The following is a 25,492-nucleotide window of genomic DNA, read 5'->3' as shown; positions in this document are numbered from 1 at the left end:
TGAATGGTCTTTAATATAGAACATGTGTGTATGTGCCTATATGTATAATGAGGAGAGAAAACACAACATAATTTAGGTTGAAATTTATTACCTCAATACATTTTTGTTGAGCAATGAAAACTAGGCCGTTAAAAAAAATACAGTACACTTGACCTAAACATTAAAGCATTGTAAAGCATACTATGGCGTTTAAGAATAACTTCCCTAAAATGTACATCTTTACAAAATGTTTACAAAGTAGACCTTGGAAGAAAAGTGCAAAAAAAAGAAAAAACGAGTCTACAAAGACTGATTAAACCCCACCGGTGAAGCAGAGGACAAACGTATACAATAAAACAAAAGAACATACTTCATATTACGAATGTGTTTTTTATGCATGTGTCTTGACGTGAACAGTAGACCGTATTGTTGTGCTTTTTGACTTAACGTTTGGAACTTGCATCAAGCAGTGCATGATTTAAAAAAGCTACCAATTCACAGCATTTGACTTGAATTTGGCAAATAAACACCCCCAAAAATCTGAATAATCTTTTAATAAATACATTAGTCTTTCATTTACAACCTGTAATGGACCTGCCCTTGCATGAATAGTCATAAAATATCAATGGGGATGTTTTTGAATAAATAAAATGGTTTGAGTAGTCTGTAAATTGCTGCTGCTGCTGCTGTATAAACTATAAATTGATAAAACCTTTTATTACACCTCCCTAAAACAACGGATGTAGTGTATAATCAGTAGTTTGATATATATGTTTGTAATAATCCCTCGCTGTCCATTTAAGTGAAACATGTACAATAGGGATGGGAAAAATAGCTAATCAATAACGGATTGGTAATTACTTGATTAATCATGATCATCCCTAAACAGAACTACAGAATTAGTATTTAAACCGACATGGTTGCAGAATATATGTTGTAATATGAAAATCCATGAGATGAAACATTGAGACGCAAACGTATCCGATCAAACATTTGAATTCTGCTCATGTTTAAAATAAATATGAACACTTACGTTTCTCATCTATCATGATAATAACCAGCAGGATTTCTTGTCTTAAAGCACTATAAATGCTGATAAAATTAGTAATGAGACTAATTATATTTGTAATTGCCAACGTGTTTTTTCTGTGTTCCATTTATTTGTAAGATACATGTGAGTGCAAAGTGCTAGTTTGCAGAGGTGAATATTTGGAAAGCGCATTTAATGCTGAAAGCACAATTGTAAACATTAGCTTTGTAGGCGAGGTGCTTGAATTTAAAGATGACAAGGTCCTCCAAAAGTCATAAGACCTTCTCTAGGTGGGCCCCTGATGGCCTTCTATTATGAATAATCAGTTACAGATCTTATAAGTGTATTGGCACGAGACCCCAGTGGAAGGAAACACCTACTTGTGGTTTGATTACTTCATAAGACTGGAAGTGCTAAGGTGGTTTACATGCACAATTCAAAGCGCCATTGCTCACCATTAACAACCAATGTAGTTTTCTTTGAAGCCTCGCACATAAAATATACGACTAGGTATTGACACGTTAGGTGTTAGCAAATGCCGCTTTTGGCTTCGGTAGAATTTGTGCTACGTGTGTGTTAAATTCCCTTTTGTTTGTAGGTGAAATAGTGGCAGAGTAGTTGTAGTAGTAGCAGGATCCCTTTAGGTCGAATTAGCATGGATGTAACGTGTTTTATCGATATTTCGGTTTTGGTTGTGAGGTCAATTCAGGCAAAGCTACTAGAGCTCAGACATTGGATTTTTTCCCGAAGAGATTGGACAATGTTTGGCTGATTTTGCTGCGGTTCGCTCCATAGGTACTTCTCCAGATGTTCGCGTTCTAGGGATCTCATCGTGTCGCTAGAGTGCACAGGGGTGCAGGGTAAACTCCGCGAATGGGTGACACCCCGGTTTTGGTAGTTCAGGCCGGCCACTGAGCTTCCACCTGGTTGGACCGCCCTACCCCGCTGCGGTTCCGCCTCGTCTTCCGAGCGGATCTCCACGTAGTCGTCGTCGTCCTCCCCGTTGTCCTTAAAGTTGGCAAAGTAGTTCTGGGTGGCGGCGAGGAAGCTCAGGGCGGTCGCTCGGTTCAGGACGACCACTTGTTGGCCGTCGTGTAAGGTGAGGTCCGACTCCCCTCGGGAGGACCTCTCCGGAAGGCTACTCTGCCGGCCGGCACTGGCCAAACTGGGACCGCGGAGTCTTTCTTTGGAACCATTTCCAGTAGGTCCATCAGTTTTAGGTCCACACTGGTTTTTCTGGTCTGGCTGCGGGCAATTTAGAGTGCCGGTCGACTGGCAGTTCCTCGACGGGGAGGATTGTGCCTTTAAGGAAGGTTGTCTCTTGATGGTGCTATAGACGTGGTCCTCTTTCTCGACGGGCGCCGATATGCAGGAGCTCCATCTCTGGGATGGGGGGCTGCTGGGTGAGGGCTTGGGGCTCTTGAGAGATGGGATGGAGCAGGAAGATGCGAGTCTGCGCTGAGGCGAAGAAGAAGCCCGAGCGTTGCGAAGGTCGCCGGCGGAGGAAATGAAGTTGGTGAGTTCGCCGTTGCTATATGTGGAATGGAGCCATTCCTCCTCCAGGGAGGTTTCGGGCATGGACGGAGAAGTGGAAAGACCTGGATGAGAGTGCCCAATGGACGCAGAAGAATCCTTGAACATGACTTGGTCGTAAAGTTGGGAATATTCGGCTATCCTTGCACCTGTGGACAGAATACAGAAGTTTAAAAAAAAACAGATCAAGATTTTTTTTTGTGTGACACACTAATGCAGAGGCTATTCTGACATATTTCTGGTTAACAGTTTCCCAACATTCTTGGAGATGCTAATTTTACAGTAATTGACAAGATCATACACAAATAGTTGTTGGAATTGTACGTTTTGCGTTACCTATTGCAGCTCCCCCCTGTTTTTTTTCCTCCAAGATGGCGGCCAGATCTTTTTGCCTTCTGTCACTTCTTGCCCGATTACAAGAGTCCCCAGGATCCATGCTCCTCATGCGTATCAGGTGGTTGGCTTTCTTTATCTTCTGGCTGTATTGCCGAGCCATCAAAAAGACGCGACTCTTGTTTTTGTCCATAAGTTCCAGAGAGTCTACTGACTCACCTAAGAGGAGGGAGGAAGAGGCTATCGGGGAGTCCAGACCTGCCAATTGTCCCGGGAACAAATGATGAATATCCTTGATGGCGTTGTCTCTGAGAGGAGGGAGTTCCACGAGGTCGTCGTCCTCTAGCCGGAAGCTACCACTGCTGAGGCGGGCCAGTCTGTTACGCATGCTCTTCACCGTGCCCGGCTGGGGTTCTGGCATGACGGGTTGGGAATCAGGAAGAGGAGTGTGACTTTTTTCTTCAGGGGTTCCGTCGCTTCCGTCAATGAGGTTGATCAATGGGACGCTTAAGGAGTGCGATAAATGTGCAGGAGGGGGTTTAGGTAGAGGGGTAGAAGGACTCTTCCTGGGATGGCTAGCTACAGGAAGCTTTTTTGTGGGACTAGCTTTGACTGGGGTTGATTCGCTGGCGCTTACTGGGAAGGCGGCCGGCAGTCGGTCGGCTTTCTTTTCATTTTTCCTGATGTAGTTCTCCAGGTCCGTCCAGAGCTCGTCGACGTGCTCCGACATTTTGTCGCCTTTCGGCGACGGTTGGGAGGCCAGTGAAGTGGATGACGAGAAGTAGTCGAGCTCCGAGGAACATGGGATGGGATGGGGGGAATCGCCAAAGTGAAGGTTGTCCTGCGAGACAAACTCGGGAAAGGCTCGATTTAGGTCTTGCTGAGAAGATATTAAAACGTCCCTTTTGGGATCCGATTTATTCACTGCATTTGTCCGCTGTACGTCGATAGATGGCGGATCCCTGAAACAAATGGTGTCGTAGATGTTCTCCTCAACTATCTTGAGTTCAGGAGACCCCTCTCGTCTTCCTTTCTGGGCGGAGGACTGGTTGTTTACGCTGGATGCATTGTCTAATTTATTCATAGGCTCTGAGACGTTAGCGGAATCCGGAATACTTGGTGTCTTAGCTGTTTGGCTCGGGGGAACCCGCACATTTGAATAAGGTTCTTTCCATGCGTGGCCTTCATCAGAATCCCTTCTGATCAAGCCCATTCTCTTGAGGTCCTCATAGCTGATGTTGTCATATACATTTTCAATGTCGTCCATCGTCAGCTGCTCGGCAGACGAGGACCCCGATATTTCATTGCCGGATGACTCTGCATTTATCACTTCCAGGTTGCCACAATCCCGGCCTTCATCCGTCTTTTTCCGAGCCTCGGTGGCATTCTCGCCTACGCTGCTCGCCCTCCGCAAAACTTTGCTATCACTGGACGGCGGTTCCACGTGGACGGAGGGGAGCTGCTCCACATGCCAGCTGCAAGGCCGGGCCGTCCTCGGAGACGACGGGGCTTCCGATCTTTCGGGGGGAGGCTCCGGTTCTGGCCCTCTCGGCTCAGTGGGGACAAACATCTGATAGATGTCTTCATCGTCGTCGTCGGGCTGCATGGTTCGCTGTCTGGTGGGGAACATGGCCCTCCGAGCGCGGTGGTCCGCCCAGATGTTTTGGACAGAATGATCGTTTTCGGTCACAACCACCGATGGGATGGGGGACTCTGGAGGTTCTTCTGTCACGCGGGACGTCCTGCGCAGTGGCGGATGGTGACTTCCGTCCCTTACAAAGGATTCTCTGGCTCTCTGAATGTCCAAACACAAGAAATGAGTAAAGCATTCAAATACAAGCTGCTTTTCTATTCGTCCGTCCCTTACCTGAAGATCTGAAGGACTCATGTTGAAGGTTTTCCACTGTTCTATACTGTCCACAGACGCTTGAGGGTTCAACCTCTTTCGACTGCTTTTGCCCGGAACTCGCAACCTCTTTCCACCGCCCTGAAGGCGGAGCCACAAATTTTACAAACACGTCCAAAACAACGCGAGACAGTTGAAATCCATTGAATTTTGAAAGCTAGTAAACCATATTTACACATACCAGGCCACTGTCATCCTCATCATCAGCATCTCGCTGGTGTGGCTCCTCCCCTTCCTCTCTGTCGCTGTGGTAGTAGTGGTCACTAGGGTCCAAAGACTCTTGTGATTGGTTGATGAGACTGCGGCTTCGGCCTATTGTGCCCAGGGCCAGCTGGGAAACCGGAGAGAGCAGCGTTGCACCCAGACTTGTTCGCTAGGGTGAAGGAAATCAAAATGATTGTTTCAGTTGTATAAAAAACTTGGATCATTTCAACAAAGTACCCTTTGCTTAATAAAGATATTAAAGTACCTATGAAGTTTATGACTAACCTTTTCCCCATCTGTGTTGGCTGCATTCTGCTTGGCATTCTTTAGTAATTTTGAAAGCGGTTCTGATTGGAAAAAATGGACCATTAAGATTTCCTTTTTTAAAAACAAAAGATGTTCAATGATTTAATATTTGCTCGAATAAATCCTCACCTTTTCTGCGTCCTCTGCGAGGAGTGGGACCCTCTTTGGTCTGTGGGGAATCCTTCTTGTCACCGTCGGTGTTGTAGTGAAATCCAGGATGGTCTGCAAAAACGTTTGAATATAAGATGTACATCTACACTTATTTCCTAAATAAACCATGCTTTATATTGGGGACTTACGCATGGCATCCATCTCTAGGATGGCTTGCTTGGCCTATAAAAGACAACATTTTATAGGTTAGCTCTAATCTTGGACTCTAGGTGACGCCAAACCCATAACACGCAAAAAAACTTTGAGATAACATCATGCTAGATTAATTTCATAGTGTCTATCTGGGGTCATTACACAAAGTGCGTAGCTTCTGAACAGGACCGAAGCCGTCCTCAGGCAAACTATCCTCACCTTGGCAGGAATTTTGGCAGGGTGATTTTCAAGTATGAGCCTTTTGAGGTGTAAAATCCACATGCGCTTATCTTGCTGGGTCTTGGCCTGCGGGCAGCGTCAAACATTACAAAGATAACATCACACATGGCCTTTTAAAAAAAGGACAAATGTGATTTGTTTGGGATAAAGCCCCAAAATGTTGGAACGCTTCTTTCTTACGCAATTGCCATTTCTAGTTTTAGTGCAAAACAGTGGTTACATGGCTGTTATTATCTTCCGAGAACATGTCGAAGCAAAACACCGTTCCAGTAGGATTGCATTGTCGGTTATAATAGTTTAAACACGTCATTTCAGTACGCCTATGATGTCTGTGACCTATTTTTACCACCTGTGTATGGATTTAATGTTATGGTACCTGGACAGTGTGTTGTAGTTTGGGGTTCTTGTAGTGAAACACGCTGAAACTGAGTGGCTCTTTCGGGATAACTTCCACGAGCATGAGGTTGCAGCACTGCAATACAATTTTAGGTTAAACACCCCATCGGTCTTCACTATGTGTTATATAAAAAAAAAGCTGGGACTGACCAAGATGTGAGCCTTGTAGGTGAAGGTTTCTTCTCGCTTTTTCGTGATGAGCAGGAGCTTGTCAAAGAGGAAGAGCGTTCTCTCGTTCTTGGCTCGCTGCAAGCGAAACGTTCCTTCCAGGACCAGCTCTCCGTAGCCGATCAGATCAGGACCTTTCCAGTTGGTCAGCAAGCTCTGGATTTCCTGTAAAGACAGCCGATCAAAGGAATGACGAGGTCCATACCAAAGACATTTTTTTGTGTCTTATCCGAGAGAACAGAGGTGAATATTGATCCAAATTTCCAAACCGCTTTATTTGGCGTGGTTCCAGCTGCATGTTCTCTACATGATTATAAGAAGATCTCATAGCATTCTCAACCTTGCTACTTAGGAGGCCAATTCTTTTAAGATGGAAGTCACCGGTCCTACATTTACCCGCAAATTGAATAGAGGAGACGCTATATTTTTCCAAATTGGAAAAAAAATGTTTTTTTGACAAAGCTTGAAACCTGTCATAAGAATTGCCGATTATTTTCTATGTGTTGATTCTTAAACTCTGCTGGACAAAACAACAATAATTCGTCATTATTTCCATCAAATCTTTTTTGTTATTGAAAGTATATGACGTGGGGGATTGGGAGGATTAGTTTTCTTTAGTTTTTTATGTTGTGTATGGCAAAAAATGATTAATACCTTGCTTGGCAACAAAAAGTTTGTTAAATGTCATTACGTGGTTTTAAAAACAGTTGCAATGCACCTTGTGGTATGGACTAAATGTGACAAATGGCATCATTTTGTGATTGCATGGATGGTAATTTGCTCCCAAAAGAATTCTAGAAACCCCCAGCACACATTCCTGCATTCATTTGACAATTCCGGCTTCCAGCTGATAGAAGAAACAAGCTGGCCTCTTATGTGCGCTCCAAGGCCATGATTGGCCCCGTGGAAAACTGACTTGCGCAAGACATGGCTGAGCATCAGAGCCTTGGCTCAGTTCAACTCACTGTTCGCCTCATTCAACAGCACACACAAAAAAAGGGCTCACTGAAAAGACTTGAATGGGGCATGTGATTACAGCGATGAAAGCTGGTTTCGCATGAGTTTAATGGAGTAGAATAGATGTTTGTTTACTTTACCTGCAATCTAACAGCATGCTCATGCTTCCTCTTCATGTCGTTAATGTGCCAAGCCACCCTCTGCATGGTGTCTATGGCTTCCTGCACCACCTCATATGTCTCCGTGTCCTTCTCCATATGGTTGGCTATCTCCTGCGAATCCACACAAACACCGAAAGTGATTGGCTGCATTTATTGTTTGCCCAACGACAACAAAAACGCATGAAACTAAATGTGCTTTGCTACATCCTCGTCTATTTACAGCACGGCGTACACCCACAGGAACATTCACGCCGAGTACCATATGTCAGGCCTACTTTTGCGGCTTTAACGGATGGTTTAACCGTTCGAGAGAAGCTCTCGTGGAGCTGGGGGTGCCACACATTGACGTACGTGAAGCAGCAGATGGTACTTGAGGATCCTCTGCACCGGCTTCAGCAGGTAAGAGCCCAGAGGCAAGGCGTGGCGCAGAGATTCTTGGCGCTCGCGGAAAAACTTGGCCAACGCCTTGTTCCTCATGCACTCGGCGAGCACAGCCACCGACCTGTGGAGTCAAAACACAGCTATTATGGAGTCGACTTAATTTCACGGCACATATACTGGAAGCGTACAGTACGTCATGAGCTTTGGTGGGCGCGGATCACACCTAATATGATCTGTTATGTTGTGTAAACTGTTTTTTAGCAACTGTGGTTAGGTGGATTTGTGCATGTATATATTTATGCAAATCAACGGGAATTATAAGACGAAGGAAAATCTTATTTATTGCTGGAACCCTTTCAAGATGAGAAATTTATGGTTCCTTGGGTCAAAAGAAATCAAGAAACTAGTCGGTTACTGACCCGAGAATGAAAATTTTAAGACAATCGCCGCTTATGATCGACATGTAGCTAGACCAGGGGTAGGGAACCTATGGCTCGGGAGCCACATATGGCTCTTTTAATGGATGCATATGGCTCTCCACTAACCTATGAGGTAAACTATGGAAACTGCTGGTAAGAAAGCGTAGGAATATGAGCGTTACGTTGGTATTATGGCATTGACACCACCTCCAGCGCCTTATAATCATTTTTTTTTTCATTACACTCTTCTGCATGGATAGTCTCATTTATACTCATTGAATAACAACAACGTAACAATGTTGTCAAAAGAATTCAGAGACTTTCTGTACCTTAAAAGTGGTGAGGTGACTTAAAAAGGCACTCATTTTCATGTACTATGTTGACTTTTAAATTCCGAGCATGGCTCTCAAGTATTAACATTTAAAAAATATGAATTGTTTATGGTTCTTTCCATCAAAAAGGTTCCCGACCCCTTATCTAGACCAATGAATATTAAAGGACTCATTACTTATGATACCATGGCTCGTGCCGAATGCCATGACTCGACATGGAGACCGAACGCTTAACCTTGGGTGACATGAACTGTAATTTTACCGAATCCGTATTTAAGAATGACATACAGACTCATCATCAAACTCTTTAGGTTAAATTGACCTGACCAGAAAAAGATCGAAAGACAACCAATCACTGTTGAAGCATGAAGAAAAGACTGACGAACCTTAGGTCATTAAAAGTGGTCAATCACACATTTTGTGTGCGATGACTGACATGTAACGGATACATGTGTGTGTGATTAACTGGAAATGAGTGGTCTCAAACATCATTGTGTTTGCGAGCATGCATTTCTGCATGTCTAAATTCCAGCGTATCCCCGTACAGTCTTCACATTGTTCTTGGAGGAAACCCGACCTTGACCTCGATACATCTGCAGTGTGCGCGGGTGATTTGTCCATACGTCCGCGTGTGCTCGTCCTGTCCGACCCAAACTGGGGTCACCAGCTGCGGTGCGGACACAAAGACGGGCCCTTGTCCAAAAGGCTTACAGTAGTGGCTTCACACCAGAGCTTTTATATTTTGGAATATTATCATAAACCATAGAGAGAAATTGTATCCAGAGGGCAAGGTGTGTCATAGTTTATCTTGGCATGAGGAATAGCCTCACGCTTCAAACTGAACAATCCCATTATTTCATACAGGTGTCCCATAGGACCCCCCACCCAAATAAGAATAAAGCATTAGAAACAAAAGTGTGTCTCAAAAGATAACAACTGTCAGTAACGTGTGCTATAAGTCTGTCAATAAGTAGTGAATGGGAGAATTAAAAAAAAGAGAGAAAGAGGGAGGGACAAAGACCCTGAGGCGCAACCGCAAGCAGACAATTTGACTCCTTAGCGAGGAGTTAACACAGCGGCGTTATATGAGACTCTGGGAAGAAACTTGGAGATGAGATCAGGGCCACAAAGACACTGGAATAATGCTGTTGTACAGTAGAAAGAATTCAAAATATAAACGTGTCATCATGTGAAATGTCACACGAGACTTCAGAGATGTGAGCATCTGAAAAAAATAGGTTTCATTGTGTTCTCTACTGCTCTAAAACACACTATAGTCTTACCTTGGGTAGTTGGTACAGTACTGAGTGTATATATGGAATTCTTCACTCTGAAATAAAAAAAACGGGCAAATTAGATGATGTCACTGGAAAGACACAAGCAATTTATTTAATTCCTAAATTTCTGTAATATTACTCGTCAGGCTGTGTTTAAAAAGACCGTGCAAGCAAGGCTTTCCATGCAAATCTGACGGTGCAGGAGCATATTTTGTATAGTTTGAAGTTATTTCAAGTCAGCACTGGGTGCTGGGATTAACTGCAACCCCCCCATGGAACCACACCGCCCCTTTAATTGAGACCTTGCCTTCATACCAGACGTGAGGCAGTGTGACTTCATCGGAAAGCTGCAGTTTTTTTGACAATTCATCTGCATAGCACACGGCCACTTCGCATTTTGGATACAAAAAAGTCGTTTTTTAAATTCATAGCTTGACTATTGCCGTCAATGGCAGGAAAACATGTCTACTCAATGCCCGCCTTTACAACAGAAATGGATTTGATGTCTATAACAGTCAATGGCAGTGAAATAATTCAATTTAACACATAATGTTTGTTCTTGATTTCTGAGCTATTAAAAAAAAAATTCAATTTATACTTCAGAGACATTTTCCCCCTTTTATAGTCTGAAATAGCCCCCCCCCCGCCCCAAAATAAGGTCATTAGAATTTACTGCATTTTTATTTGAGGTTTCCCATCATTGTAAGCGAATAATGAGTGTCTGTATTTTTCAGTCTTAAAGTACGTCTACCCAAGTTTCCCGACCGTTTGTCTCCTCAAGATGACCCCCCTGCTGTTGCATAACACTAGCAGTGTCTGGCTGCGTTCTATTTGCGTCCATAAACACTGAGGGGGGGCTTCAGGATGCTGACACAGGAAGCAACATCATAAACATGTGGGGAAGTTCATCAGATATCGCCCCATGTCACCGTCAATGTGGACATAGAGTTCCATCTCTCCTTTTTTTTGAAGGACCTCAAGCCAATAATTCAGCAGAACGCCCCGTGGGAAAAGGAACCAAATTGGAGAGCAGAGGTCTCCTCCGTGTCTCCACTAGTCTGCTACCACAGACCGGTCCTAAATACAACCAGATGTCTATGCCATCCATTTTTTGACACATGCAGCGCTAATACCTACTTGCTGAACTCAAGTGCGGAGACCACAGGACATGTCGACGTTTTGATGGGGTACAAATTTGCAAGGAAGATACATATGGGAAAATGCATACAAACATACCATAAGCATGCCCTCGAACTCAACCACACGTGTTTAGTATGTCTTCATTTGATGACTACGTGACATCAGTCAGAAACTAATTATCCATACATTTGAAACGTAGAGTTAAAAGAATACGGTTGAATGAGTCCGTCCCTTTTTGACAAGTTGTCATTAGAAGTGTGGAGAGCGAACGACAAGAGTTAGTCATCTCGTGATTGTGTTTCGAGTGCCTTGGTCGAGTGACTAACAAACACTTAACAGGCTTATACACTCATCCACATGCACCAAATGATTTTTTGGTCATGCCAGCTACTGAATTTAATTTGTCTTCTTCAAATAGACAGTTGTAGTGTCCATGCATTGCTGAGAGTCTTAAAAATAGTGTAGCACTGATTCTAGTTTTTAGCTCCTGGTACCAATTCTGTGGAATCAGCCGATACTGTACCACCAATAAAACCTTTTTTATAATGTTTTCAGATTTAAAAAAAATGGGAAAACCAAGAACAAACATACTTTAAAGTAAAAATAGTTAAATGGAAAACAACAGGCTAAAAAGGCACTATTGATGTAACATTTACAGTTTTTTATAACTATAACCTAAAAAAAATGGCTTTTGGTGGTCCAATAGAAGAAGAAAAAACCTCAAACGCACTTAAGTATTTGTTGCAGGCCCGGCCAAACTGTAACTTATAGTCCGGAAAATACGGTAGATCATGTGCAGAGATACTATATTTGCTTGAAAAAGTCTTCTACCGTAAAAGCAAGACTAAACTATCCTAAATAATATATACAGGGTACAAAAAACGACCTAGACTTGCTTGTTTCGGGGAATAAAAACTCGGTTATGTGGGTGTGTTGCTTTGTTTACGCTTTTGCTGGAAGCGCCGCTGTGCGCCCGCAGTGAAACGAGCCCCTTACAACAATAGCCAAGACATTTGTGGACCGAGTTGGTGACGCAAAAGGAAGAGCATGTTTCTTCAGCCACAGGCAGACCGGTGGCTTTGCGGCCGCCTGCGCGACGGATCGAGATTTTAACGGTGCATTTCAGGGGAAATGCCGGAATGCGCAATCATGAGATATAATCCTCAAGCTTTTTTTGGAAGAGGGACTGAACACAAAAGGCGTAAACAACATCAGCAATTTTTGACTCTTCAAAATACAGGAATTCTTTCCAAGAACTGACCAATGTACCATTCACAATTTTGTCACATAAATAGCATAAACATAAATTAGCAGTTTTTTTGTACTCTGTCCAGAGTTTGTGTCTGTGGCAAAAAAAAAGATGTATTTTATAAAAAAAAAATGTATGTAGATTCAACTTTTTTGTATTAAATCCTAATTATAGGTGTCATTAAATTAGCCCCACCCTTTGGCCTTCAATTAGCTTATGGCAAAAACTCAATGTAAAATGCCACAGAATGGCCAATGATCAACATACATAGATGCATTTAAAGTTTTAAAGTATTTCTTATCTAATTGATTAATGACAATGTGATCATTTCAATGTAAAATACGCAAGCCTAGTTTTAGTGTTGTATCGGCACAATACCACTATTAAAGAAAAAAAAATTACCTTGGATACGAAGCATTCAGCGATGGCCACAGGGTCCGCATTGCATTTTTCCAGGTGGTGAAGCAAATCCCTGAAAAAAAAATTAGATTTCATAGTCATCTGACATGTTCCCATATCACATGAACGCAACTATTCAATCATGGAATAATGCTTTGGGCTATTGTTTCTGACTATTGTATCTTCACAAGTCACACCAGGAAGAGAAATCGGGAATAAGGGCAGCTCGCTGCCTTTGAGAAACTTCCTTGAATTCAAAACCACAGCTCCTGTGTGCACAAAACTATCCCCTTGATGGAAAAGGGCCACTCGTGAAGTTATTGTCTCATGACTAAAGCATGAGGTCACTGCTTTAAACTGCTTTTAAGCCTCCCTTAACGGGCCCATTTCTTTTCTTTTTTGGAGAACGACAGCTGACAAATGACTGGGTGGCAAGGCAGAAGAAGAAAGAATGTTTATGTCCAAAGACCACCATGATGCTCCACTGTCTTTCAAGCTACACACCCCCACCTTACTTATTGCAACTGTTCTCCTTCCTTGAAATCAGCCTGCACGTTCACTTTCATTATGAGTCACCTCTATAGTTAATAAAGGCAAGCGTATTTTACAGGCCGTTTAGTTCAAGCTATTAATCATCCACCAGGCTGACATTTGATCCAAGTTTGTGAAATCAATTCCAAAAATGATCATTAGCAACACTAAATCTTAAGTGCCTGGATGAAAGCTATTTGCCTTCTCGAGTATTACGATAAATGGAGTATAATCTTTAAAAGCCGAACCTGTTGAAGTGGTGAATGTCCTTGATGTTGCCAAATAGAGAGCCTTTATCCTCGGAGCTTAAACCTAGCAAACCCTGGTTGTTGATATTCTCCATGTAGTCCTGCAAGGAGAAAGAAGAAAAGATGGATTATTCCCCAATGGGTTCAATAAAGTTTTCTTTGACACATTTCTGTACTGCTGTTATACAGTTTCACAGTAAAGTAACAATGGCGAACCAATGGCGTTACCTTTCACCTTGCACACATTAGGAATGGCCGCTGACTATTAATCTGAACTCCATAATAAATTAGGCTATGTCTTCAGATGTCTAATCTATAAAATCATGCAATAAAAGCGCTCATCTTCAGAGTTAATCATCCACTTGCCCCAGATTCAAAGTCAGTCAGCCGACATTTCCACTCACTTCAACCTTTGCAACCTTTTTGTGGATTGAGATAAAGATGAAAGAAAATCACAGTTTCAGTATTGCTTTGTTTAGATAAATGAACAATCAACACATAAATTCATCCCAGGGCATCTCCTTATTTTTTTAGGTTTCACTTCCGATCCAAGCCAGTGTTTTGCCATTACGCATTATATTCCGCTTTACCCTCTGTAGCCTGTAATTAAAGTCAATAAAAATAATGTGTATAAAACTCAGAATCTGACAGGCACCGCTTCTTTTGGCAGTAATGCTTCTCTTGCTCTTCTCTCTTAATGACAGATGGGTTTCAGCATTAATTGTTTCTGTTGCTACAAGCAATTTAAGTACAAAAAAAATACAGTTAATCCATGAAGAATGTTTAAACGGTGATTCAAATTAATTCCCGGATAAAAGTGCACAATGAGAAAAACGTCCTGTGACTTTTTTTAGGTTATGAAATCAGAAATGAGAGAGAGTGAAGTTGTTTTTAAAGCTGCCAATAAAAACATCTTGAAATAAACTGCGACCATTTGACTAAGCACTTAAGTTTGTATTCCCACAAGCAAAATTTTGTTATGACATGAGCGCTAATCAACAATGATACCAAGTGATAATAACAAAAAAAACTTAAATTATTGTGCATCACCAGTGAATCTAAGGTTAGAATATTGTTTGGTCATTCATTTCTGTTTCTGCTTTGTGTGTTTTTTGTGTTTTGTTTTGCAACCACATTCTAAAAGTGCAGTTTATGGGACTCAAGCCAGGGGCCATGTTTACAGGGGCTCATGTTAAGATGTAATGGTAGGTAGCGTGTAGGGCAATGCTTTATTAGTCACAGGGTCATGGATGTGACCCCTTTTGACCGATTCACTCAGCGCGTTCCCCTCCAGCCTGAGGATGACAATGGCCAAGGCAAACGCGTACACCTCTCTGAAGTTACACTCCCTGCAAAGCAACATGTACCAACTTGATACACTCTAGTGTTAAGCATTAACCTCTAAAGTGCACACTCATTTATAACCCAAACACTTTACTCTACAGTGTAGTAGGAAGTCATTATTCATGACAATTCCTTGTGTAAACAACCAGATTATCGAACTTTGAAAATGTCGCAGCTGACTTCTAAACATTAACTTCAAAAGGCCACCACACATTTCAGGTGTCATGGTGCAAAAAAAACCAAAAGGTTGCACCAGTCTGGTCAGGTTTCATTGCCAACTCTGATTGAGCAAGATTGCAAAAGGAGTACTGAGTCTGCAAAATTAAGACAGCCTTGCGAAATAGATCATCATAGAGCTAATCAAAGTGATTTTCTTCTTCTGTAAAATCTACACACAATGATATTCTTGGAGACTTGCTTCCTCCGCTGACCCACTTTTCAATTTATGATACATATTTCAACTCGTCGCACGATAACTACAACAATTCTCGACTACCCTTTTCCATTGAGTCACCTGTCCTTACCTTGTCATCAATTTCAACATATTTTTATCTCAATTTAAATAATTTGGGATTTTGGTGAGTCTTGACAAAATGGTTTTAATTTTTTGTCATACATTTTATTGATGAGTGTGTAAAGCCCAGTGATATTGGGACTCAAACAGTACTACATTCGCGCAGGAACGGTTTGACATATAGCTATGGCCACCAACTTCACCCCTGCTGAAAGAACTGAGCCCATGGGAGTCTGGGTAAATATTTGTCTTAACTCTGCCACACCCTCTTTGCTCGCAGGAAGCAGCATGGACTCGGGGATTATGGAAGAGGGGGTTGCAATAATGCAGGCTTTGGTGACCATCAAATGGATGTTAATGTTGCTAGCCGATACAATCAGCCCTCACTGGAACTGATATTAAAAAGGCAAGGAAAGTTTCAATTCACATATATCCTTACATCCTGTTGAAAACTCTCCTGCCATGTAAAGATGTAGTCCAAGACTGGGTGGTCCGTTAATGTAGACTGATGGTGGTCTGTAGGCAGGCAGTAGAGAGTGATTAAGTGCAGCGCTTAAGCCCTCTTCTGTGTTTTCTTAACCTGCTGTAGACACTCTTATCTCATAGCTAAATCCCTCTTCCTAGACTCCTGTCGAGCTGTCCCTTTTCCTCACCTCTGCATCCGAAAAGGACAAGGGGAAATATGAAGGAACGCCAGAAGGCGGAACATCAATCCAAAATGTCAGGGGCAAAATTCAATGCCCCTACTCATCCTGGCTCCTGTGTATACATTGTTCCTGTTTTGGACCATCTATGAAACTGGACACTTAGGGTACGAATCAAGCCAGTTTCTAGTCTAGTTTGGGAAGGGATCAGTCATTTAAAAATAAGACTGATTCTGGCAGTCCTTTTTGTTAGACATGCTTTTGTTGTTTCCACAGAAAGCAGAAGAAACTCTAAGACGTAATTATTTATCGCCGCCAGTTTGTGCACAAAATGCCCAAATCATGCTTTCAAGAATGATGTTGTGTGTAGTCCAGTCATGTTTTTCATGTTGCTGGCTTTCCACTCTACTGCTGTTTTGTAGGATGCAAAATAGGTGGTGAGTCAACTATTGAATTTCACAGTATCAAGTATAAGGAAATAATAACGTTTTTGGTATTCACGAGTGAAGATCAAAACTCATGACTCATTTCACGTGGGTTGTTGCACTAACTTGCAGTCATTGCCTTTGTCGAAGTTCTGGTTCTACTGTTATGGCTCTGATGAGCAAAATGCACATAAACTGTGTTAAAATGGCATCAGGTTTGATTTATGTTTCCTACTTCTCTCTAGATGTTTATGATTTTGCATATTCTTGATGTTTGTCCCATAATCCAATCAATTATCTCGTGGTTCTCAATTTGCACCATGCTGGTTAAATTATTTATCTTTGAAGTAAAAGCATGTCGTCACAAATAAATAATCACCATAGAATGAAAAAGTCTATGGCACTTTGTATGTGGGTTAAAGCATACAAAAACAAAACTATAAATTTGATTAAAAACTGGTAAACAGGAATGAATAACAGATGTCACATTTGCTCAACACATTTGAGACTAAGAAAGAGACAATAACACAGAGGAGGGATCAAGCAAGGTGAGCCCAAGCTATCCAAACCAAAGTTGGGGAATGTCTTAAAGCTGATAAACAAGATCCATTCACCTCTTTTAAAAAGCCCCATTTGTATAAACATGTGTGTACAGTGTGTGTGTGTGTGTGCCTGTGTAAGCGTATGTCTATACACGTTTTCAATGTGCGCCTGTTCCTGCAGTACAAAGGCACCGGTGTCGTGTAACTCAACCGAACCTGAAGGCTGCAAGCACAGGTGACCCTATTGTGTTGAAAGTTTCTGACCGACAACAAGCGGCGGTGTGTGTGTGTGTGTGTGTGTATTTGTGTGTCACGTGTGTGACACGAAGCACCGAGACCCAAAGCATGTCTGTGTGTCTTTGTTATTAGCTGATTCATAATCCATCTCACACTCCTAAGAAGGTCAAAGTCAGCGATCCGGTGGACTAAAACATTTACAACCGTCACGCTAGACTTAACTGACTTTGACCTCTGGAGAGGATAAGCACTATAAAATGGACAAGGTTCTGAATTCTTCTCATATTATAGGAGCTAAAAGTGATGTGCAGTATGTGTAAGACTTACTTCCACAATGCTCCTCAGGTCCTGGACATAGGTTCTCTCTGTGTCCAGTATCTCCTGCACCACACGGTCTACGTACGTCCGGGGTCCTTGCACCTGACTGATTCTTTCTTCGCCCCTGTCCAGATCAAGCTCCGGTTCTGAGTGATCTGTCGGTGTCTGTTCCGTGCCCTTCCTCCCTGGCTCCCTTCCTGGTTCCATTCCTCCATCATCCCTGGGGACCTCCTCGCTACATCCCAGCTGCTGGGTGGGAACCAGTTCCAAACGTATAGCCCCGGAGTCCTGGTCGGAGTTCACTGGGTTGCAGTTGGGGGTATGGACGAGGGTAGAGCGGCTGCCCAGCGAGCAGTGGCTATCCCGGGAGGAAGCGGAGGACGAAGTGGAGCTGTAGCTGACGGGTCTTTCGCCGCTGTCAGGAGAGGAGTCCATGCTGTGGGCCGAGCAGTAGCGCAAGGACGCGTAACGGAAGGCCGGGTTACGGAGGCAACGGTTGGGGATGTCGCTGGAGCTCAGGACCGACTCAGAGTCCGGGACTTCAGGGACAGGGGGCAATGCATCGGGTAGATAACTGTAGTCGTCTGAAAAGAAAGAAGGGAATCGTGATGAAATTGAAAAGACACACTGTATTAAAAAGCCCAAACAAAAGCACGTTCACATTCTCCACAGATCTGCTTACAAACATAATTCCTCACATTCCAGCTGACCACAACCAAGGTGACCAGCTGCCAAACCATGAGCGCTAACTGTTTTGCCGCTGAAAGAATTCTATCAGGATGAGCCAGCAGCTACCACCATGCCAAGTGAGATAATCCACTCATTAAAAGGAATTCAGAGCATTTAGATGAAGAGATGTATTAAGATACCGCACAGTCTAAATCTCAGCACTCGGCGAAAGCAATGAATGAGAGGCCTATTTTCCTAAAAACAGGCAGGTTTATGTTTGTGGCTATTTCGCGTCAGGACGGTGCCAAACTGGCTCTTAGCCTCGTGTCCGTGGACGGAGCCTTTTAGATGGGATCACTAAAGCTTGGAACCCCGCAGTCAAGACAGCTAAAGTGAAAGCACTCCCACTAAATGAATCAGATTAAACATCACCATAACAACCACTGACATCTCCAAAGTTTCTGCAGTCTGCAATCGCGTTACCGTGGTGGCAACGTGTCCGAAATGTCAGATATTCCGAACACTGACCTAAATAGTAAAAACTAACAAACCATCTAAGTAATCAACCGTCAATCATAAAACTTACGTTTCCTCGTCATAGCGGCTCACTTATGATCCCTCAGGTCCAGTATTCCAGTAACACGCCGACATGTGATGCCCTTTGCGCCGCCCTCTACCTGCCAAACGTCTGAGGCTTTTTCACATCAAAGCGACCGAGATCACACACTCGCCTTCACAAAAAAAAAGAAACATGAAACGGAGCGCAACCTCAAAAGGAAGCTATACCATACACACACTCTCACCTTTCTAGTAAGTACGTAAGAGAGCTCTCTGCCACACTGAACTGGTATATGATGAGAGTATCACTGCTTGGACTGATAGTGGCAACTGCAACTGGAAGAGGGACCTACAAGCTAAACAATCTATAAGCAAAACTGCTGACACACCACCCTGTAAAGTTGTTGTTGCATGTGCCTCATCCATTTAAGATAGGTCTATAAATCTACTGAATTATTGCACGAGTGCTTCCAGAAGAATATACAACGGCGTAAAGTAGTTCAAGCATCCCTAACTTGAAGGGATATTCCTATTTTCTGAGTCCCCATCTTTTTCTCATTCATTCTTTGATAAGAAAAGCAGGAGATAATCTAGTTTGGTGGAGCGTCTTCTAAAACAAAACAAAAGTACACAAAGACAAAGGGCTACAATATCAGTGATGGTGATATTAATGGCTAACTGACCATTTCCTTTGCCCTTTAACAAATATACATACACAGTCCCACGCTCTTGCTTATCAGTAGAGCAATATACCTAAACTATGGCATGTGTGTGTGTGTGTGTGTGTCACTTAAACCACCGATTTATTGCGAAGGAGATAAGACTAAGTGAGTTAATGACCCTTCCATTAGGTATCCTATTTGGACATGGGCAGGCAGCGGGCACGTGTATTAACACACTTTTAAAGGGTTTCTAATGTCCACAAGACATTTTAGCATTTTCCTTATGTGGGTCACTCAAAAAACTAACGATGGACACATTTACAGCCAAAGCATGCATTTTTTTTTTTTTGGGGCGGTGAAACCTAAACATGAAGTTGCTCCATCTTGTGTTTGCCCAAGCCCCCCTTCCCAACTTACAGCTTCATGTTTGGAACCCACCCTGCACGTTTCCTGGGTGAATTGGCTTGTGTACACACACATAGGGCGACATACAAACGCAGAGCTAACACAAGCCAGATCTGGTTACCCCCCCTTCCAGATTATATTCAGCCTGATCCGTGTAACTGATCTCTAATTCGGCTGTTAAGCGTACAGGTTGGGACTTTTCCCCTTCCGTGTGTATGTGTTTGTTACCTACCACACCAGAAAAGATAAATCGGTGAGTCATCTCAAGCTGGCGTAGCAACCCGGGCTTGAATCTCTGCCTTTCATTGAGTTTGACAAAAACAAAGAGCACAGGGGTTTGCGGTTGGAGGTGGGGAGTCGTGTGGACCAGGCAGACAACTTTAATATGTTTAACATCAGGCCTGTCTGGAGCCAAAGCAGCAAGAACCATCAAACTGACAATGCAGCACTCCACCAACACAGAAAGCAGCCAAATGATGAATTTGAGTCTTGCCAATTGGGAAAACAACTAGTAATTCAAAAAGTCTTTTCCCATATTGATGTTCTAACACACATTTTCTAGGGCAATTGTGATCATTACTCACCAAAAGTGGGAGTCTTGTTATTTCACGTAAAGTATTTAAGAGTTCACCAAGTCATTTCTGTCGAGGTTTGAACTCAGCTCAACCTACATGTCACAAAGTCAACAACCAACTGCAAAGATGCAGTGTGAGACTCCTCTACAGCTTTTCCACCAGTCAGCCACTTGTGTTACACTTCACCTCGCCGCTCAATTGCACACTTTATGGCCTAAGTTGAAGTGCTCTTTATTCTCAGACCGGCCGGCACACCGCGAGCCCCTCGTCTGTTTACGGCCCCCTTTGAAGACGATTTGCGAGTGGCCTACGGCGGACAGGTGAAGAAGATCTGCTCAAGAGATTTCAAATCAAAATAGCTGAAAACAATGTTACTAAGGTAACAGGGCACTTTGTTTCATAGCTGGAATGAATTGAAGCTGTAAATATGTGAAATATTCTACAACGAGTGGCCTTCGGCGTTTTCCTGCCATTCAATTTGTCCTCCATTTCCCATCATTCAAATGCGCAGTAGGCATATTACCACAGTGCATTCCCATGGGGGCGGACCACGTCTCTTAAATCATATAGTTTTACTGTGTAAAAATACCCATACGCTGCATTTGACTATGGACCACCAAGTGGAACACATGCAAGGGTACTCACAAATATGAGAACATAAGTGTGCACTCTCACGGTTAGCGGGGAGTGATTGACTTGGAGCACAGACAAAAAAAATCTAGTGTCCTTTTAGTACTTTGATATTGAACGGACAACACACGGTCAAGTGAAAGTTGGAATTGGTGCGCTTGACACAATGTTATTTGCCACCAGCTGACCACTAAAATACAGCTCGGCGGAGTCCAAGAACATTACTCGCACGATTGCTTTTGAATATTATACGGTGCAAAACAACACATAAGAAAGCCAAATAAAACAAGGGTGAAATGTGAGAAATGATCAGAAGAGCGCCAACCCAAGTATGTAGTATAGAGGATGAAAAGAATCCATTCCAAGATGCTGGTTAACCACGTTTCCACACAGAAAATAAAGAAAGTTTAAATGCATTTTGCTCCAGGATAAACGGTCACGGTACATGTATTGTTTTAAAGGCCAGAGATTTTTTTCTGAATACATTATAGTGAGACTCTGCAAACATGCATTTTTGGGCCCAAAGATTCAATTATTCACATTTGTTTTGGGTCATAAAAAAAATCTATCTCAACTCCCCCATACTTTATCAGTATGTGTTCTAAATTTTGGAGGTAAAATATTTAATAAACAGTGCCTCTCATTGCATGCTATGAGCCTTCCATAATTATTATTATGATATTCAGCCCAACCTAGGTAAAGATCACATGTTCTTTTTCTAGGTCAACTGAGCTCATGTTCAAAATACGCAACATAAGAGAAGATACAGTAATATTGCAAAAATGTGGAATATGTACAAGAGGGAGAAAGAGGCCCGAAGAATGAAAGTGGGAGGACAAAAAGGTCAAACGCCACCCACACCCAATGCCCCCCCGCTTTATGTTTCCCTTTCCCATCCAAAAGAAACCGGCATTTTGAAACCATTCAGCATAAAGTCCAAATTTGTCGTCCTCCCCCCACAATAGAGACGCAGGCTTGATTTCAATTGACGCTAAGGACCTTGAGGTGTCACTCAGGATTTCACAGGAGCGCCCAGAGGTTTGGGAATAACAGAGGAGAGTGGGCAGAGGTGGGAGAGGCCAAGGCTGGGATTGTACTCAGGAGGTGTGGTTTCCTGCATGGAGCAATTTCTCATCTGTCCTAACAAAGACCTGTTGCTGACTAGATAATCCATCAGGTTTATTTTTGTGGAAAATATTAAAGCTCTTGCTCGTCGTTCCTCTGTTTTCATAATATACAAATCAATTGATCACTAGTTTGTCACTAAGAGACGTCCAGTTCTTTTGAACGGGAAGGTTGGCAGTGGTTTCTGCCAATCCCTCCCATTTAAAATGGATTGGACTTTAAGCCCAGGCAATGGGAGCCAATAAATTAATTTGGAGAAATACAAAGACTTCTATTCTATGATTTATTTATTACTTTATAGTTTTTTTTAAGTTTTACTTTTAAAGCAACACTATTAAAATGAAGTACTTTTTGTCAAATAACATAAGTTTGTATTGCGAAAAAGAACAAAACCAACTTTACATTTAATTACAATCTTTCTAATGATTTTTCAAAACTAGTGCACACATTTTAAAGGTCACCATATATCTAATATTTACTAGTGTGGCTTTACTTTGAAGGCCTGATTTAAAACAGGATGGATTGTGCCAATGTCTTAGTCATCTCTCATGATTTTTTTTTACCCAAAAAAAACGTGGGAGTTATTGTTGATAATAAAAAGATTCCATTGTGCAACATTTCTTGCTATGTATTGAACTTTTTTTTGCCTTGTGTAAGAAACAATTCAGTGTGTCAGGACTTGATTAAAAAAATATTATGAGAATGGCTAAAGTAAACATCCACACAGAAGTTTCAAAATATCCTGGCAAAGAAGGATAAAGGTCAACATGCACAAACACGATGAGTGATAAATTCCTTAATTAGATTGCACTGTCTTACTTTTAGCGTTGATAAAATCCCCAGTGTGTCGCCCGGGTGGGAAAATGACCCAGCACAAAGTTACAGCGCCTATTTTTAGGGACCGCCACCCTTTCAGGACACCCGTGCGACCTTTGCCTCGTTCTCTGACCTGATTGGATTTCAGCCCGGTGGAATACCTCGGCGCCGTGTCCAACCCCTGACATTTTCCACACACTTAAAAGAGGGCTTATTGATTGGAACAAATGATTCCAAAAGGGACGTGCCCTCTGTTTTGACCCTTCTTCACCCACTCATGCAGTAGCTTGCCTGATGATGTGATGTGGTAACGGGGGGGGGGGGGTCAAAGGGCAGAGAGGCATGGACGGAGGGCTCACTATTGTCTCCATCACCTCAGAACCAAATAGTTTGCCCTAAACAGTAATTATATCCCCCCTTTTCCCTTGCTTTGCCATTTGTACCCCTCCCCCCCAGCCTTCCCCAATACGGTTACCCTTAAGGCTCTAATTTGGGTCACCGGCTGCAGAATGGCATCCCAAACTCCCAAGAGAGGAAGCTGGCACATATTGTCTGTCAGAGCAATAAGCTGTTAAACTCATAAAACTGTTGTCGTGGCTTTGATTAATTTATTGGCACAACAGATGATTTTGGACTTACACAATAAAATGTATTGTATTTGAGAGGGCCTCTTTTTGGTCCACCATAAGGATCAAACCCCCCTGCTGACTTTCATGTACAGCAATTTGTGGTTGTTGTTGCTATACAATATCAAAAGGGATGTAAAAATAGGTTTTAGGACCAAGCCAACATTTTCCCACAGTTGGAGTAAAGCTAGATGCTACTTATATCCCTAATTAACATTTAAAGGGGTTCTTTTGAATGCAACTTTTAATCTAACATAGCATTAAACCAGTTTGCAAACTCATGAGGATCTTTGGAGACATCACAATGCTGCTTTTTAACTTACTGTCTCACATTAATAGGTTTCATTGTCTCAAGATCTAATCCCAAAATAAGGAAGTAGATTTGAGTGCTTTGAAAAAAGTGATGTCAAAAAGTTCTCCCCAAATTTGACCAAATGCACATAGTAATTAAAAATCATGCAAATTTCCCACTTGGTCAATTCAAGTCAATAAAATATCATTTTAAAGATATTTTTTGAGTCAAATGCATTACATTAAGAAATTGTCTTATGTCCTTAAAATTCTGCTAATGAGGAACAGAAGTGAAATCTTTTTTTTAAATGCAACAGTTAACAAAATTTCACTTCTTAAAAAGACATTATTGACAAGATTTGCCCAACCACAGAAGACCACATCCTGCAGCTGTTCACTCTAAAATCAGCTTAATATAACAATCAGATTGAATTCATCAAGACCATGTGGACGTCTCACACTCGAGCACAAACCCTCAAATGTCTTAAAAACTAAACAAAAAAACTTCTGGCTTTAAAGTCAATTCAAATGAATATCGCAAATAGGAGAACTGACACATTTCTTGTTGAACCTGTGAGCCTTTCAACACCCTCTGTGAGGAAAAAAAGCGCTTCATCCAACAGGCCGGACGCTGTGGTGCCACTTGGCACACAGCTGTCAACTGAGGACAAAATATCACATGCACACAGCAACAAATAGCAACACGGCCAACGATCACAGCAACTAATCATGCAGTAAACTTGCATGTGATGTTTAAACACTCCAGAGAAACTCTTTATCACCATCAATAATCTAATCCCATGACCTTTTCCCCACCATTTAAACCAGGCTACAAACTCAGTTGTGGTGCTTACCGGTCGGCATGATGACCAATAAAACTTTTCAAAGCAATCTAGCGGAGGCGTTCACATAGTCCAAGTATTCCCAGAAGTATTTCCAGCAATTCCAGCATTCTTCCTTTCATAGTGAGTCCTTTCTCCCGGGAGCAAACGTGTGGAGTCCACTCATACATACACTGACTGGCGGGCTGGCTACTGTGTCCTTTTGCCTCAGTGCAATTGTGAAGCGGATCCCTTCCTCGCCCTGCTCTTCATCCTTCCCTCCCGTGGCAACGCATCCACCGCACGCATGAGTGTGTGTGTCTAAAAGCGTTCCCGAGCGCCTTTGAATGCATGCGTGTTTCTGGTTGTGTGAATGGCCTCTGCTCCTTCCCCGCTGGCTCCTTCCCCTCCCCCTGACTCCGCCTCCGCCCGGCTCTCCCAAGCAAATATGACAAGGAGTTCCCCATTAAGTTCTCTCCTGCCTCTTCATCTTTCCTCCCCACGTCCCGAGTTCACGTACGAGCAGAGCGGAACGATTAGGGGAGAGATCACAGGCTTTACGGGGTGCGCTTGACCGGTAGTCCAGTCGGAAACAAAAGATCCTGGTTCCGAGGCGAGAGGCGGCATTGTGTGGAAGATCAGAGAAAATTCAGTACAAAGAAGGGTAAGAAAAGACATGGGAGGAGGTGTGGGGGACACATCATGTACATGAATGTTAGGGTTGGGGGTCAAAGAAATGACCCATGTCAAAACCAGTCCCAGACTATGATCAAACTCTAAAATGTAATTGATTATAGT

General features: G+C 42.6%; 1 protein-coding gene across 4 annotated transcripts in view; it reads right to left on the bottom strand.

Annotated features, from left to right (window-relative positions):
* Positions 1 to 68: 68 nt before the first annotated feature.
* Positions 69 to 25,492, bottom strand: part of LOC144064312 (pleckstrin homology domain-containing family G member 1) — a 48,493-nt gene continuing 23,069 nt past the window's right edge. For 3 of the 4 annotated variants that reach the window (XM_077586745.1, XM_077586747.1, XM_077586746.1), the window contains 16 exons: positions 17,526 to 18,100; positions 13,493 to 13,593; positions 12,717 to 12,786; positions 9,932 to 9,978; positions 7,868 to 8,018; positions 7,496 to 7,627; positions 6,381 to 6,563; positions 6,211 to 6,306; positions 5,814 to 5,900; positions 5,591 to 5,624; positions 5,421 to 5,513; positions 5,271 to 5,332; positions 4,963 to 5,154; positions 4,743 to 4,862; positions 2,879 to 4,670; positions 69 to 2,691 (listed from right to left, as the gene is read on the bottom strand). In XM_077586745.1, coding sequence (XP_077442871.1) covers positions 1,715 to 2,691; positions 2,879 to 4,670; positions 4,743 to 4,862; positions 4,963 to 5,154; positions 5,271 to 5,332; positions 5,421 to 5,513; positions 5,591 to 5,624; positions 5,814 to 5,900; positions 6,211 to 6,306; positions 6,381 to 6,563; positions 7,496 to 7,627; positions 7,868 to 8,018; positions 9,932 to 9,978; positions 12,717 to 12,786; positions 13,493 to 13,593; positions 17,526 to 17,951 — 4,563 coding nt within the window. In that variant the 5' untranslated portion in view covers positions 17,952 to 18,100 and the 3' untranslated portion in view covers positions 69 to 1,714. Of the gene's footprint in view, positions 2,692 to 2,878; positions 4,671 to 4,742; positions 4,863 to 4,962; positions 5,155 to 5,270; positions 5,333 to 5,420; positions 5,514 to 5,590; positions 5,625 to 5,813; positions 5,901 to 6,210; positions 6,307 to 6,380; positions 6,564 to 7,495; positions 7,628 to 7,867; positions 8,019 to 9,931; positions 9,979 to 12,716; positions 12,787 to 13,492; positions 13,594 to 17,525; positions 18,101 to 24,727; positions 25,046 to 25,492 lie in introns of those variants that run through there. The other variant, XM_077586744.1, reaches the window with a different exon arrangement.

This window comes from Stigmatopora argus, chromosome 19, assembly GCF_051989625.1.
Source record: "Stigmatopora argus isolate UIUO_Sarg chromosome 19, RoL_Sarg_1.0, whole genome shotgun sequence".
NCBI classification, from domain to species: Eukaryota; Metazoa; Chordata; class Actinopteri; order Syngnathiformes; family Syngnathidae; genus Stigmatopora; species Stigmatopora argus.
The sequence above is the reverse complement of the archived record's forward strand: the minus strand, read 5'-3'. Positions and strand labels throughout refer to the sequence as shown.